Source organism: Chelmon rostratus, chromosome 18 (assembly GCF_017976325.1).
Source record: "Chelmon rostratus isolate fCheRos1 chromosome 18, fCheRos1.pri, whole genome shotgun sequence".
In the NCBI taxonomy this organism is placed as follows: Eukaryota; Metazoa; Chordata; class Actinopteri; order Chaetodontiformes; family Chaetodontidae; genus Chelmon; species Chelmon rostratus.
This window is the reverse complement of record NC_055675.1, coordinates 5387507-5404369: the sequence shown is the minus strand read 5'-3', so window position 1 is coordinate 5404369 and position 16863 is coordinate 5387507. Positions and strand designations below refer to the sequence as shown.

At 43.2% G+C, this 16863-nt stretch overlaps 1 protein-coding gene across 5 annotated transcripts in view; it reads right to left on the bottom strand.

Moving 5' to 3' along the window:
- The window catches only part of cdc42bpab (CDC42 binding protein kinase alpha (DMPK-like) b), a 71127-nt gene that overhangs the window by 19128 nt on the left and 35136 nt on the right, over positions 1 to 16863 (bottom strand). For all 5 annotated transcript variants that reach the window (XM_041959451.1, XM_041959454.1, XM_041959452.1 and 2 more), the window contains exons 6-18: positions 8618 to 8711; positions 7503 to 7703; positions 7160 to 7298; positions 6655 to 6764; positions 6448 to 6527; positions 5303 to 5481; positions 4947 to 5069; positions 4616 to 4749; positions 4216 to 4337; positions 3937 to 4057; positions 3365 to 3475; positions 2900 to 3147; positions 1290 to 1395 (exon numbers count right to left, since the gene is read on the bottom strand). In XM_041959451.1, coding sequence (XP_041815385.1) covers positions 1290 to 1395; positions 2900 to 3147; positions 3365 to 3475; positions 3937 to 4057; positions 4216 to 4337; positions 4616 to 4749; positions 4947 to 5069; positions 5303 to 5481; positions 6448 to 6527; positions 6655 to 6764; positions 7160 to 7298; positions 7503 to 7703; positions 8618 to 8711 — 1768 coding nt within the window. The remainder of the gene's footprint in view (positions 1 to 1289; positions 1396 to 2899; positions 3148 to 3364; positions 3476 to 3936; positions 4058 to 4215; positions 4338 to 4615; positions 4750 to 4946; positions 5070 to 5302; positions 5482 to 6447; positions 6528 to 6654; positions 6765 to 7159; positions 7299 to 7502; positions 7704 to 8617; positions 8712 to 16863) is intronic.

Genomic DNA, 16863 nt, shown 5'->3' with positions numbered 1-16863 from the left:
GCTATTCCCCTCTGAGCCCGTGGTGGCATGTTATCAACATCCAGTGTCTCTAGACAACTACCTCTGACGTGGATGATGTCATTACCGAACGCCGGGCGCTGCGAGCAGCCGGCCACAACACAGTTGACTCTGCGGCAGTCAGCTACGAACATGCAATAACGAACCATAGCTGTGCTAAACTACAGCTAAACTAGCCGACCGCCGGCTCAGAGGGGAATAGCACCAGCATATCATAACAAAATATTGGAATATGAACGAGTTTTGCCACAGATTATGCATTTATAGAGGCTGCGCATGGATGCCCCGAGTACTCGCACTATACGGATATACACGCCGCTCCTCTGGGGCTAATTTTTTCAAAACGACTCCAAATGCCACCAAAGTTGTCTGGGTGAGTAAATGGTCGTATTTAATGCTAGAAATAAGGTCCAGGTTGTAAAAAACGAAAGTTATCCTTTAATGCAACTGCATTAATACTCCACATTTATCACCAGTTTGACCTTGACGACAGTGAAAATGAAACTTTCCCTAAAACAAACACAAAAAGACATACAGTTGCAGAGAGTGGTTTGATTTTGCCATTAAGCAAACAGTGTTGAAATTTGGCGCCTCCTTTGAAAGATGAGAGTAAGCAAACAATAATATTTTCACACGCTCCAAACGTGATGAAGGACCATTTTGTGCAGAGTCAAGGATACAGACAGATCTAATCCATCCTGAACGCTTATGCTTTTAAAAACATGAGTTTTCAGTAAGTGAAATAACAGAATAATACATTAAATAACTACAGTGACACGTGCAATCATTCCAGTGGCACCCACATCCATATTCTCTCTAGTTCATCAAGATATTTTCTATGTTATCAGTTGCAGACTTGAAAAACAACACTCAGACATTTTATTCCATATGTCAAAATGCCTCCTGCTTTTAAGACATTGTTTAAATTGGAGACTTTTTGAACTTCCAAGAGCTATTTCCAACGTCAACAGAGCGTAATCCAGAGATCAGCTCCATCTGACTGTGTAGGAGGCTACAAGGTGTTTTTATGGGGGCTATTGAACAGTGATTTCTTTGGCGTAGCTGGGAGGGAGGGGGTGGAGGGAGGAATGTGATGACAGGGTTTGGGCTGGCTGAGCGAGGTTACCTGGGGTTTTGGGAATTGTGTTTTTTCGCGAGTATGTATGTGTGTGTTTCAGGGAGATAGACGCATCGCTAAAAAGCAAGAGAGAAAAACACTGAAACTCGCTTTAAACAGAGTGACTTTTGTTACGACTGAACAAATATTTTACCTTATCCATTTCACTGGATAGCTTCTTATTTTCTTCAGTAAGCAGGACTCTCTCCCTCTCATACTTCTCCTTGTACTCGGCCTCAAACTCTTCACGCTCACTTTGGCTGGAGGAAAAACACACACACACACACACAGATTGTTAAACGTGTGACATTGTATAAACTTACATTTATTCCCCAACCATAATTCACAGCTGCAAATCCAATCTTGACTCTTGACTCAATCTTTCAAAAACAGGACTTTGTGCAGAGATTTGGGTTTTGTAGATTGGTTGGTTTTGTAGGTTTTCTACCGTCCAGCCTCCTGAACTGAAATGCTGGCCTTTAAACAGTCACTCTACATTAAAGGTGCTGTATTCTAATGCAGCGATAAGGTGAGTATAAACAGATTGAAAACACAATCAAATTTTCACCGATGTCATGGCCAAACTCCCTCAGAATGCCTCATCTATCCTCCCACCTTTGTTCCTGTGTGGGCCTCAGAGTCCACATGTTTCCTCCAAACCTGACTCAAAGGCTTGGTACTAAGACCAGGTACACATTATTCAGCCAAAACACATTAATGCAGTTAGAATCTGATACAGCGGCGTGTTTAAAGATGAATTAGAAAGTAGTGAGAATAATATGTGAGTAACACCAGGCAGGAAGGTTAGGCTACAGGGTACAAAAACAAAGCTCCAAAGCTTTCACCTCAAAAACAAGATTTATTAAAATTCGATTAAACCAGCGGTTCTCAAAGTGGGATCAGGTGCCCCTGAGCACCTACCAGGGGGTCTGTAGAGGAAAAATAAGTTACTTCTTTCCTTTCTTGGTATTTAATATCCCAGCTGGCACATTTTGAGAGAATTTTTTTGTTTTTTTTTTACTAATTCAACCATTTGCACGCTCTCTTTGCCATTCAAAACTACAGCGGGGTGTGAAAAAAGTCCAGTATTGCCATTTCAACTTACAATAAGTGAGTTTTATAAGTTGCCGTATTATTTCAATTTAGTAATAAACCCTAAATTAACTGAACATAAATGAGTACAATATCAATTTATCATCTCAAAAGCACTGTTCCTGCCTCTCATTCCTGAGCCTCCTATGGCTCAGGAATGAGATAAACAGCTTTAAAAAGAGAACTATTTTCAAAGTAATGGCAATAAGATCACTTCTATACAGCAACCATTTCATGAGGATACATAAAGGAATTCTATGAAATGGAAGATATCAGCTTTGGAATGAGGGATGAAATACTTGAGAACCCCTGGAAGGAGGTGTCCTGTACACGGAGTTATCTCTGCTTGGGTCAGGGACAACAGAGCTATCACATTCTAATAATGTTACATCACAATAGTTAGATTAACTATTCAAAAGAATCAGCACTTCACAGTTACTACACATTAATACCAGACAGAGAGCTATTTTTAATTCAACTCTAATTACCTCATGCAATCATCACTGGAAAAGACAATGAAGAAGACAAAAATAATATCATGACTGCCAGGGTATTGGACAGACACAGTGTAGCAATACCGCTAACTGCACGACGCCAACTACACAGAATTAAATCGTCTTGATTGGATGAAAAGAAGAAAAGAGAAAGAAGAAGGAGGACATGTTAAACTACCTCTCACGGCGAGTCTTGTCCAGCTTGTCTTTGAGCATCAGGATCTCTTTCTGCAGGGTGAGGTGTTGGCTCTCGGCGTCCCGCAGCTCCTTGCGCAGGGCCTTCAGCTCGGTGGTGTGCTGCGCCTCCCTGCGCGCCAGCTCCTCCTCATACAGGAGTGTCTTCTTCTCCAGGTCTCCCCGCAGGCGTCCCACCTCCTGGGTCTGGTCTGCTGAGGCCGGGGTGGCAGAGGAGCCGGCCTGCTTCAGCTGGGTAGTGGGAATATGGAGAAAAACGGGGTTGGTGAGTTTCAGCAGCAGAGATGAGGATTAGTAAAACATACATAGAAAAGACTGTTAGGGGAGCAGTAAGACTCTGTATCAGTACTGACATCCTGTCTAATCAGGAACCTTTAACTTGTAAAGATGTACAGAGACTCTGTAGATGGACAGGTTAATGTTCAGCTGTGTGTGTTTGCACATTTACCTTAAGCCCTTCCAGCTCCTCCTCCAGCTGTCGGCTATACTGCTCATTACGCTCTCTCAGCTTCCTCTCTTTCTGAGCCTCTGCTGCCTGCTCCTCCGCCTGCGCCTCCATCTGATGATGGATGCATGCATAAACTCCAGTGACTGGATGAAAGTGTAGCTCACACACCATTTACCCCCTCGTGCACCCATCTTTTTTTAGACATATAATGAAAACATATACAAAAACATGCACCAACTGCACCAGTACACAAGAAACAGAAATATACATAAAGTGGCCTTATTGTAGTGTATTGTGCTGTGCATCAACCTATAGAAATTATGTGTTATATTATTCTAAACTGATGAAAATCTTTCCAAATACTGCCTGACATGTTTTTGCAAGAATGCAGAAACACATTATACACTGAAATACAGCCACTGCAACACTGTTTCTAATCTACAGAAAAATATTCATTGAAACGTGATAGGAGTTCAATACACAGACAGCAGTAGAAGTTGGAATTGGGCACCAACCAGTGGATGGGGAGACAAAAACAGGGTTTGCTAGCAACCACAGGGAGACTACTCTACCTCCTTCTTGGCCCTCTCTGCCTTTCGCACCTCAAGGCGGAGAGCCTCAACCTTCTGACTCTGGCTCTCAATCTCCTCCTCCTTGTCGCGCAACTGGCGAGCCAGGCGCTGCTTTGCTGACCTAGGTGCAAGGTGTGATAAATTGTCAATATCAAGTCAATATCAATCTACTTAGAAACGAACAGCATTACAAATACTCAATAGGAAGCTGCTCCGTTAAGGAAACTAGGAAGTGTAGGTGTCTTGGTGTTGAGAAATGGTCTCCAGCAGTGATCCTACCTGAGGTCTGTGAGTCTCTCATTGAGTTCAGAAAACTCCTGCATGGCCAGTTTTCTCTGGCTGTGGGCTTCTTTCAGCTCCTTCGACTGAGACTTTAGCTTCTCACTGGCCTCCATAACATCCTGGCAACAAAGAGTGTAGATACGTATCAAGATTTGCACGGTGGCTTCAAGGAAAATTAATCTCAGTTGAGGCAAAGGGTTTAGATTTGACTTTCTGCATCATAGTTGATCTTCAAGGGCAAATCAAGGCTACATTTTTGTTACTGTAGGTAATGTTTAGTAGAGTCATGATCACTTTCCCTACACTGGGGAAATAGCATCTAAAATAATCTAAAGAAAATAAAAATACACTCACATACAAACGCACACACAGCTTCCCCAAATAACACTGGTTCTACCTTGTGCAGGTCGTCCCTCTCCTGTGAAATGCTCTTCATCTGTTTCTCCAGAATCTTGATGTGTTTAGATGAGTCCTCCAGGTCCCTGCGGGCCAACGACACGTCCTCCAGCTGCTTCTCAAGTTGGCCTGACTCTGTCACACACACACACACACACACACACACACACACACAATGGTTTAGTTAAGCACTAAAGTGACAGACTTCAACTGTCACTGTGTTATTTTGCTACCGAGGTTGTCAAGTTCTGTTCAAAAGCAGCATGTGAATGAACCCCTTTGGTTGGAGTACTAATGAGCTGAAATAAATATCAACAAAAACAAATCCTGACCAGCGATCTGCTTCTTGAGGACATCGATCTCGCTCTTCAGACTCCTGATCTCCACCTCCTTGTTAGCGCTGACAGGGCCCTCACCTGTCGGGTGCTGCAGGGCCTGCACCGTCTGAGTCGCCTCTGCAACAAGTCAGATCACAGGCATTAGTTATGTGCTTCGTTTGTGCTTTTCTTAAATAAAATTTGGAGGAGACTTGACCACTGAATGTAAACGACCTGTGGGTATATGTGTGTCTTTAACAAATATACAATGACTGTATCAATGCGTCTTGACTCTCTCAAATTGCAATGTATTTGTGTGCATGTATGTGATTTCCCTCACACGTCCAAGAGGATTCTTTCCTCAGCCCTACCTTGCAGTTTGCGGCTCAGCTCTAGTTTCTCCTGCTCTAGACGGCGGATTCTCCTCTCGTAGGCCTCGGTGGCCAGGCTGTCCTCCAAGCCGCGCTGGACGTCCAGGTCCAACTTGTCCTGACCCGCCTTACCCGGCTCCACTGCGAGCTGTCGCAGGCAACCCCGGTCAGATAGGGTGCTAAAGGGAAGGATGGGAAAAAAAAGGTTAGGTAGTGAAGCGGAAGGTGTAGGAGGCATGAGAACAGTACCATAAATAATCTGTGAGAAAGAGTGAGAAAGTGGATAAAAGTGGCAGATGATGATAAGGGAAGAAAAGGCCATTTGTAGAGATGAAAAATGGGCATAATGGCGTTAAACAGTAAAAGGAAATTCAGTAAGAAAATGTATGGTTAAAGGAGAGAGCAAGGCCACGAGGAAATGACAGAGACACAGCAGGGGAGGGGAAACAGGAAAGAGAAGTGAACGACAGAGGTAGAGATGAAATATGAGAGGATGTTGAGTCATGGAAGAAGGGAGAGAGGGAGGGAGGAGAAGGAATGACAGCAACAAAAAGATGGTGAGTGCGAGACAGAGGCGGGGAAACTGGGGTGTAGAGAGAGTGGGGGAAAGAGCAAAGACAGGAAGTGGAAAAGGCCATTATCACTGAGCCTTGAAGAGATAAGAAAGTAAGTGGTGGGGTTGTCGCTTTCTCACGGGTAGCCTTCAGTGTGAAGATCTACAGCAAGTCATGAACGTCACCTTATTAGGGAGGGAAGCTAATTTAACACTCTGCTTCTTTAGATGGAGTGATAAGAATGTTATGCACTGAGAAGGCTCGTCTGGAAGGTCAGTCCATTTATGTCAACCAATTACACATGAAGCCAGATGACAAGGTGCCGCACTGTTGTCATCTCCCTTTATAGACAGATATCAATAATCTTAATTTTGCAAACTAGAAAAATACTGGAGGAAAAAGGAGCCTGTTCATGTCATCTACTTCCATTCACCTGTCCACTAAAAACCCACCAATCACATCATGAAAATGAGTGCGATGAAAGACTTTTACAAAAAGACACAAAAAGACCAAAGCCTAAATTTAGCCAGCGGTTAAAAATATGTCTTTTATATAAGTATTTATATATCTGTTTCCCATGGTAGCACTTACCATTTACTTGTGTATGTGAAACCCACAAAGGGCAGGTGGTGGCCAGAGAAGGCAGTGTGTGAGGGAGGGGGCATGGTCTCCTGAAAAATGATTCAAGAACATGCCAACGCAGTGAGATTTTCACATCTAATGCACCACAGAACTAGAAAAAATATGAACACATTCACATGCAGAAAACAATGTGAGAGTACTGAGCAGCCCCCTCACCGAGTTCTTTAGGCAGTCATCATCCACATCAAAGTTGGAGGTATCTGTAGGACTGCTGACCTCTGGGATGTACGGGGCTTCACACGTCAGAACATTTTCCCAGTCAATGCCTGAACACAGGAGAGGTCATGCTTTGAACACAGGGTGATCATTGATTCCTTTATTAATAAGCACACATGTGTAAACTCTGGGGAGCTGAAATGCCAGTTAATTCTACTTCAGTCAATGATTAAACCTGTTAAGAGATTCTATTGTTAAATCTAATTATTTGTCTATGAGGTCTCCTTTATGTTTTCCATCTGCTGTTTACTCATTTACTACAATACATGCATCGTAGAATATTCAGCTTCTTTTTATAGCTTAATTCATTTACTTTCACAATAAGTCCATAACTCAAATTGCAGGAAAACAATCTATTCAGAGATAATGCCTACAAACCATGCTGGTACACACAGTAGAAAGAACATTCAAATCCCATCACGATATCTGTGATGTTAGACTGTACCAGTGAAGAAGGGGTGGTGCTTGAAATCCTCAATGCCGTTCTGGCCCAGTCGGTGCTCTCGACTGCAAATGAGCCGCCGAATCAGATCCTTTGCGTCCTCCGACACATCTGTTATCTGCTGCGGGAACTGGAACCGCTCCTGTGCAAACATGCGAGGGTTTGCATTAGACGCAGCCGAGATTTGAGATGGTTCGAAAACACAGATTTAAGTCCCAAACAGAACACGATGTTTCAATCAGCTGTAACTGTGCTTCTGATTTCTGTTACAGCATGTGTACACACTCCAGCTGAAAGATACAGCAGTCCCATATGCACATATCAACATCAAACTCCATGCGCTCACCTTGTGGTTCATGATCTTCCCATAGGTTTCCACCAGGGACTCTGCATAGAAAGGAGTCTCGCCGTACAGCATTTCATACATGCAGACGCCCAGGGACCACCAGTCGCACTCAGGTCCATACTTGCCTTTCCCATCCTCCATAGCCTGGAGGATTTCTGGGGAGATGTAGTCGGGAGTCCCCACCGCCACAGAGGACTGGACCTAGCAGGGGAACAAAAGAAAAAAGTCAAGAACCGATCCGAAAAATCTGAAAAATGTCACTCATGTGAGACAAAACCTCAAATACAAAGAAGCACAGAACTTAAGTATTCAAGTTCAGCTTGTATGCTAATGAAAGTAATGATGATGATGAGTTACAGGCTGAAGTCTTGGAAAATATCACTGCTCCAGCAACAGCAAACAACCAGACAAAGAACTTATTGAACTTAAAGACCCCCACGGCGGGATGAATTCCCTCGTCTACACAGTTTTTTTTTTTTTGCAGAGCTCTGTTTCAGCTTATTTTAAAGCAATATTGAGAATGCACATTTGATTCGAGATCCTGAATTTCAATGAAGGCAGTAAATTAGGACATTCATAATGCAAAAACAGGAATTTTCAGAAATGGCTGTCATGATTATGTGCCAGAAGTTTCACAGTGGAAGAGAAAAAGCAGATGTTGGAATTCACATCCATCGCATGTTGGCATCATTCGTCTTTATTATTAGGGAAGTTGCTTTAATACAGATGAAACACCAGCGAAACGCACTCTGATCACGATTCAAAACTTAAATCTAGACGATTTAGTCTACGACCATGTTCCAACAAGCCCTACATTTATTTCTACAAATGGTCATATAACCTCATCACCATATTAATATTGGAGACAAACTCAGGCATTTCTTTGATCATCTATTTCATCCTGTCATTTTTCTTTTATATAACACCTGAGGGATTTTTTTCCTTTTTTTTTTGCCAGGAGAATTGTCTGAATCATCAAGTGCAGGCAGGGCCAAGCCGCTGAACCACACACTCCTCCTGGGAGACCCCTGGGGGTTGACAAGGAGGTCAGTAAAGCTCTGGTATGTTTGCTTTGGACCGGAGGAGGCATCAGCAGCGGTGTGGTAAAAACTTACTGTCCCGTCCTCCATGAGTTTGAGGCAGGAGCCGAAGTCAGCCAGGCGGATGTGGCCGTTCATATCCAACAGAATGTTGTCAGGCTTTATGTCCCTGAGAGAGAAAAAGATGACGGGGGGTGGAGGGCGGTGGGGAGAAAAAGAAAGAAAAGACAAATTGAGCAAGCTATTCCTCGGAGTAGAATGAAGATGATGAAGAAAATGAGACAATTTTCCAAACAAAACAATATCCACAGGACAGTCAAACACATACACACACACAAGCCTGAGCTCATATTACAGTAATTAATCATCGTCAAAGTAAATTACATAACCTTAGGAAATCTTACTGTCTTAACTTGCTTAGAAATCTAGTGTGTAATAATTCAAATATATTTGTGATTCAATTAAGTGTAATTTCCCCCTGCACATTTATCAAGAGTGTGACAACTCCAAATTGACCAAAAGAAAGAAAAAATCTCAACACTGGAAATAACTGGAATTGTGTTGTGGGAGTTCACTGTACAGAAAATGTGTGTGTGAGTGTGCAATACGCAACGCACGAACACACTCCCACTCATAAAAAAGACCTTGTGTCCTAAACAGACGCACTCCCCTGTTCACTTCTCCAACAATATTTGTGTTTGTGAACAGAGACAGGCTGGGCGGGGGGGGGGGGTTACTGACAACACATTCTTTCACAGATGTGTACACGGTGGCCGCTGCAGAATTCCTCCCCGACCTGCATCTGTTCTGCATTACTACTGCTGATGATATGTTTATAATATAGATACTGAGACTGTGGCTTCATTCCAGTTGGTGGGATCCTTTGCTGCACAGGGTTGTCTGTCTAGCAGCTACACCGGCTGGACCGCCTCAGTATTCATCAGCTTCTTTCACTATTTAACCAGCAATCTAGGTTTTTAGAGTTAATATTCCCTCTATAATATGTTCAAGATTTGTGCAGGAAGTAGCTCTGTGAGGGCTTACAGTGTGCTTAACTGCTGGGTCACTGACAGGTGGTTTGTGTCGGGCTGTGGGTGCTATCGTCTTACACGGGAGTCTAAGTGTGCCAAAGTAGATCCTGGATCTACAGCCAGGCTCGGTCTAGTCCAGTCTCTGGTGGGTGATTCTCAGCTTGTGCTTCTTGAGAAATTCCAGGAACAATAACTGATTTGCTTCTGTTTCGTCTGTGGCCTTCTGGCATCAGTGTTAATATTCTGAATACTGTGTGTATTAGGTTGAAATTCACATTATGATCATCAGAGACACATATTAAATAACGCTAATGATTGCTGGACTAGCATGAAATGGAGATGTCACTGTATCCCACCATCACAGCTAAATATAGCCTCTGTCCTTGTCTGACCATCCCACCGATTTCCCTTGAGGGCAGACCCCGTCGAGGCCTGTGTCTGGGACCCTCTTTTCAACCCGCTGAACCACAACATGGGTCAACAGACTGAGTGTGGAGGGCACACAAAAAAGTTAAGCACAGTACATGCAAAAACACACACGACACCAGTTATAGGGCATGATGTACAATCGAATTTCCCCAGCTGAGGATAAATAACGTTTATCTTATCTTATCTTATTTTAACGAAAGTCCGCTTAAACAGACAAGCACACAGTTCATGTCACAGGTTACAGAACTGAGCTGGTGCAGCTTCTGGGGAGCGGTGTGTACATTGGTTGTGCTTAAAAGCATAAGACAGACGTCCAACACAAGGACACACACACGTACTCCCAACCCGTTAACTCATGTTCAAACACTCTAACAGCATACGAATACTATCAACAGAGGAACCACAAAGGGGTCTACAAGAGGAGACATCACTATTCCCTTGTGGAATAGTGCCTCAGCCTGTCAGCCTGGTGTGTCAGAGGTTCAAGAGAGTGGACTATAATTCCAAATCCCATCAGACAACTTAACACTTAAAGATCTTTCAGCAACCAATTAAAACAATGGATGTATACATATACATGTAAGCACTGAACTCTGTTTTTGTTGCAGAAATCTACATGTCAGTACATATTTTTCTGTTTTTAACAACTACATGTCCTGTTTCGTTTTTGCCAGCAAGGGACTACAGATAAAAAAAATAGCCTCTTGGCTAATTCTGGCATTTATTTTTTACCATGTGTGCATTTATCAATTTGCAGCACCCCCTCTTTCAAACTGAACTAAACTAGTACGAATAAGAAGATGATGGTTGTATAGAATAAAACACAACAAGGAGATAAAACAGAAGCAGCCCTTTAAGATCAGTACATTAAAGAAGGTCAAACTCCACAGCCTCCTATCTTTGTTGTAATGGCTCTAACCATTACAGTGCATGCATTTTTAGATTCAGCTTCAAACAGACAGACAGAGCTGTATTCTAAGAAAAGTTACCCCGAGGCCCAAATAAATTCCAGTGTCTTCTGACAGACAAACACTAATGTGTTAACTCTGTCTGGCAAAACAATCAATTTTTTCCAGATGAAAAAAAACTTCAGGAAGTCGAAGCTAATCACTTAAAGCTCATGAAATTCCCACATTCCACTTAGAATTTTCCTTTAATTCTTCTTAACTACTCAATAAATACATGAGACTGTTGGCCAGGCCTGAGAGATTTTCTTTCTTTTAAGAGTGAGCAGACATGAATTGGCTTAGAAGACGCCTTTGATGTGTCTGTCTTCAGCTCGAGATCTCTTCAAAGCCAAATGTGGAGCCCCTGTCATTTTCCAGTAGTGTTAATAGTCACATCTCATGGGGCTGGAGCTGGGGGTGGGCGAGTTATCTCTCTGCTTCATATACACCACTAAATCACCAAACTATAAAACCATGGATTAAAGTTATATGTGCACACATGTGACTTGCATAGACACATAAAAGTCGGGCACGTATATATATAAATTGACACTTATTTTTACCACATTTGCATTGTAGGTTACTTAGAAGTCTTTTTAAAGATCTTGGGTGCTCTCAGATGAGTTCCAGATTGGACATCACTTTCCTAAGTGGATACTGTATATAGTATTTTGGATGGAAACCACAAACTGTACCCAAGTGTAAACATTCACGTAACCAGGCTGGAGTAACATGAACTTGGCAGGCACGAACACACATAAACAACAAGGCGATGTATACTCAAGGTCACACTATAAAAGAGAGTTGAAAACTTGGAAACAGAAGAATCAAAATTTCTACGATAAAATTCTAATGTTTCTTCACGTTGGATTCTGTAATGCGCTGTTAAAGCTGAACCTTCACCTTAACTTTAACAACTCAAAACCAAGACATCATGGAAGGTTTGAGCAAGAAGACACAACTTTGGGTATAATAACTGGAAAAAATATGGGGTTTTTGGCTTGCAGTTATGTTACTAAACAGAACCTTCGGAAAATTTTTACCCTTTAGAAGAGCCATCAATCCTGTTTCATTAAATGGAAACGACAATAACTTAAAGGCGCTCTGTGGAATTTTTGACCACTAGTAGCGCTATGCAGAAATGTATCTCTGTTTAGCTGTTCTAGTACATGTGTATAAGGTGAATTACACACATACAGGAGCATGCTGGTGATGTAATACAAATTCCTGCCAATTGTTTCACACCATTCCTCTCTCTGACCTACAAAGTGATGGTAATACGCCAAGAAACACAGCAATTCACCAGCAAAGGCAGGGATGAAGAAGACAAAGCAGGGACGTAAACATTCCAGGTGTCAAATGTTTCAATAAATCTGCTTCACAAATGTTTTATGAGGAAGTAAATGCCCTCAATGAATTTGTTAGTCCTCAAAGATACACACAATGTATATTGGAGAGACATTAAATGTAAATGGAACATTTGTTGACAAGAAAACTCACCTGTATGTACGTTATACAAAAACAAAACACGGATGACAAGTCCACAGTATCTCATGGTTTACCATATGAAAGACACCTCATAGGTTCAGTTTCACAGCAGCAATCACACATGACAGGGTTACTTAAATAAATTTGTACCCACTTCACAAGTCTGTGATCACTAGTGTGACTCTCTATTACGCTAACAGGCACACAACCTCTGTACACACAACCCGATCACCTTGACGGGAAGTGCAGACCTTACAAATCATGAATGACACCCGTAACACAGGTGCTTCAATTGCTGAAAGGCCTTAATCTGCTCCAGAGACTTCTGGTCTGCCAAAAAGCAGACAGCGTGAGTTGACCCTTGCCTGTCCATGTGTATGCAAATGTGTGTGGCAGACAAATAGCACAGTGGGGGCAAGGGAGGGGGTATTGGCGCTGTTAGTGATAAACCATTTAGTACCCGGCAAAGCCCCTGTCTGCCCACTCCCCTCTCTCTTTTTCTTCTCTCTTCTTAGCAGCAATTCTCTCTCTACCACCTTCCTCCTCTCCAAAATCTCTGACCTCTCTTTCAGACACCAAATGTCAACATTAATTTTTGCTCGCTGCGCTTCATATCACCTTGTCTTTAGCAATATGGCTCAATCTGACTGCAGTGATGAACCCCGTGATGGTCAGGGCAGCCACAAAAAAGCCTCTAGCTCACACCAGTGGAGGCTAACAACACAAGAGCTGACTCACATATAGCCTTCCACACAAGGATAAACCTAGAGAGGTGGTGATGCTACGATAGTGCTAGGCTACGCTAGTTAGCATAGCTAATTGGGCTACTGTGTCACAGGGCTCCTGCGGTTTTAAGGAGCAGTGCAGAGACGAGAATAGAGGGAGATAATCTCTTCTAAGACCACAAGCATCCATCTGTGTTGGCCATCTGGACACCACCTATCACACACATACACGCACACGCGCGCATGCACACACACACACACAATGTGACCTGCAGCAACACTAAAAACTGGACAGACAAGGCATGTCCACATGGCTCTAGCCAAGCATTTGTTAACTAATGGTTCATAGATCTGCTTCCTGTATGATTTCTGGCATCACATAATAATCACACACACAGACTCACACATCCTCCTTGGCACAGACTTAATATTAATAATATTTTCAATAAAGTGTCCATTTCAATCAAATCGGACAATATTTCTAACATGCAAGAAGTCAGATATATGGAGTTCACAATGTGCATGAAGATCTAAATTATAGTTAAGTGTTTGCTTGTGTGTGTGACACTGCCTGAGTGTGTGTAGGAGAGAGAGAGAGAGAGGAAGCCCCGTCTCTCTTAGATCACTGGGCTGTGAAGAGACACATGGTCCTGATCAATAATAAAACACACAAAGGCTGCAATCAATAGAAAAAACACACACTGGCGCACACACATGCACACAGTTACACAGAACTCTACAGTAGAAAGACCCCACTCAGAACAGATGTTAACTGTCATGCCCTCGCATCACATCTTATTTCATGCAAGTGTGCACTGCTATCCGTCTTCCTCTTCTGTGGCCACAACAAATGTCCCCCTCTCTTTAACCATCCACACACTGCTGTCCCTCTGTCCCAACCCCCACCTCGACACTCACTCGATCAGAATCCCCCTATCTCAGGCAATGTCTCTCTCTCACTCTCACACACACACACGCACACACGCACGCATGCACACACGCGGCAGACAGATGTGGTGCTAGGCAGCACAAAGCCATGCTGAGTTGGCCTATTGAAACGTTTGTCAGGCCCCTCTGGGAGGCCACGCAGATCACTGACCACTGAATAAATGAACACATACAAACTCGGTCTCCCTTAGGGTCTGACTCCAACGCACGCTGCCTCTCATGGGACTCAGCCGAGGGGGACAGAAGGTTGACCTGAAGGCTCTTTCCTCTTCATTTCTTTCATCTGGGCTCTTTTCAACTTCGTCAGTATCAACAGAAGTGCAAATATTCATTTTAAATGGCCCCGCATTGTGGCAAGGTCAACAAGGAAAAGCACACATTGGGTGAGCTAAGATGCCATAATTTAGACTATAGGCTAATAAGGTTAGCTGTTAACATAATATAATATAGGGCTGGGCAATGTGAAGGCATATTGTATACCAGGAGACTATATATAACTTGGTTAACAGTTTCCACACTGACTGATTCTACTGAGGGCGACGTCTCTTTAACATACTTGATAGTATTAGGTCATTGGGACAATGTTGCTCATCAATCAGAGCTTCTAGCATGGAATGGAGACACACATAATGGAGTGCTACATACACAGACACACAACATGAAACAGTAAACTAAACACAACTGATAAAGCCAACAGAAGCTGGTGCTTTTGAGGACGGATATATACGTGTACTGATCTTGCAGAGTGTAGCTGTTAAATCAACAAAGTGTTGCATTATGGGTTGTTTGTAGCCTTAATGTTGACCTTTAAGTCTTTAGTCGGCCCAGTTCAACATACAGGAGCTTCTTATCTTCAAAAAGTCTTTCTCCAAAAACAGGTGGTGGAGGGCCGTCTTATATATTCAGGCTAATATGGTATTTTTAAGGACTGTGCTAATAAGACACTGGCACCACAGGCCACTGACAAATGTGATTCCCAAGAGGTGAAGTGAGAAAACCCACAGCCTGCCCATTTATATTCCCAAACAGTGGCCTGGTTGCGTGTGTGTTGTTGGTCTAACTGAAAGTGAGCCATGAATAGTGGGTGGTTGGTTTTCTGTCTAATGGACATTAGAGCCTCTAAATTACAGGGTTAATGCATTGTACTCTAACTTAGTCGCATGAATACGAAACACACAAAAACACATACATACCACCGCCGAGATAAACACACACCCTCCTGCACGTGCACCCAAACACACACGCACACACACACACACACACTCACTCATCAGATGGGCCCAGCCAGCAGGACACACCCTTCTCAGGGGACCTGCATGGCCGTCTCCACCCTCTACAAAGCAAGAGTACAGCTCTCACACAAGTGTGTGTGCAAGTGAGAAAGAGAGAGCAAAGGAGGAGTTGGGGGTTGGTACATGAGGAGGAGGAGGTAACAGCACCACACCCCCACCCACACACCTCCCATACCCCATCATTACTGTCCCAAAGCGTTCACAAGGGGACTTAAAGAGAATCACGGCTGTCCCCTCCTCCCTGTCCCTTTTCTCTTCCATCCACTTCTCCATCTCGGCTACCACCGCCAACCCCCACCCACGGCCCCCAGATAACACCATGCAATTAGTGGCTCCCCGCTCTCTTCTCATTCACTCCCTTTCTTTAGTTACACATTTATATCTACATCTCTCTATAACTCTGCCGTCGCCTCTCAGTGCGTCTCTTTCCGTCTGACTTTCCACTTGGCATATTAGTGATCAGAGCAGCTATAGACACACCCAGAACGTTCTCCCACCCAGAAGCCTTGCTTCATTGTCCCCTTTCTCTGACCCTCCCTTGCTCTCTATCCATCTCTCATCTTTCCCTCCGTCTATCCAGCCTCCCCTTGTTCCCTGAACAAAATTGCCGTGACGAGCCCCCAGCGAAAGCAGCACTGTAATTGTGTTGACATGCCAATGTGACCACTTCCTGTCTGGCAGAGCCCGACTTCCTGCTCCCACGGGCATCTTCTTTGGGCTGAAACATTCTTTTGGTATCTATGTTCCAGAAGAAAGTGGATTCAAGAGCCACATGGTGTGAACAGTCTGATTTAGGCCATTTGTTTATGATCATTTTCATTTCAGTGAAATGAGTGAAAGTGTCTTAACGGGAACAGGGCAGGGCCTTAAAAGTAAAATGAGCAATAACAGCTGACGCGACAACAAATGCAAAAACAGTGCACAAGCTGGCAGTGGTGGAAAGTAACTAAGTACATTTACTCATGCGCGATATTAAGCACAAATCTAAGGTACTTGTGCGTTACAATTCATGATAATTTATAATTCTACTCCACCTCTTTTGAAAGGGAAATATTGTACTTTTCACTCCACGAAATGTATCTAACAGATGCAGTTATTAGTTTCTTTTCAGATTAAGATTTTGCATAAAAATATATGATAAGTTTGCAAAAGTGGTTGTGAGTCTCACTGGCTGCTGGTTTCTTACAAAACACAGCGCCTAGTTTGGGCTCGTTGCCACAACTGTGTTTGTGTCCACTTGCTCAATCTCAGTCCAATATTAACTTAGCTGTTAAATGCTCCACTATCTTCACCAGCTAGTCTCTAACTGTGTCTGTCTGCTGTTTGGTGCTGAGCAGGTAGTGTGCAGTGGGTTTTTAGAGCTTTATCACTGGAAACTGCTGAAAACGATGCATAGAGAGAGGTGAGGGTGAACCAAGGCAGTAATGTTTTAGGCTGAGTAACTAAACAATGAGCTGAAGC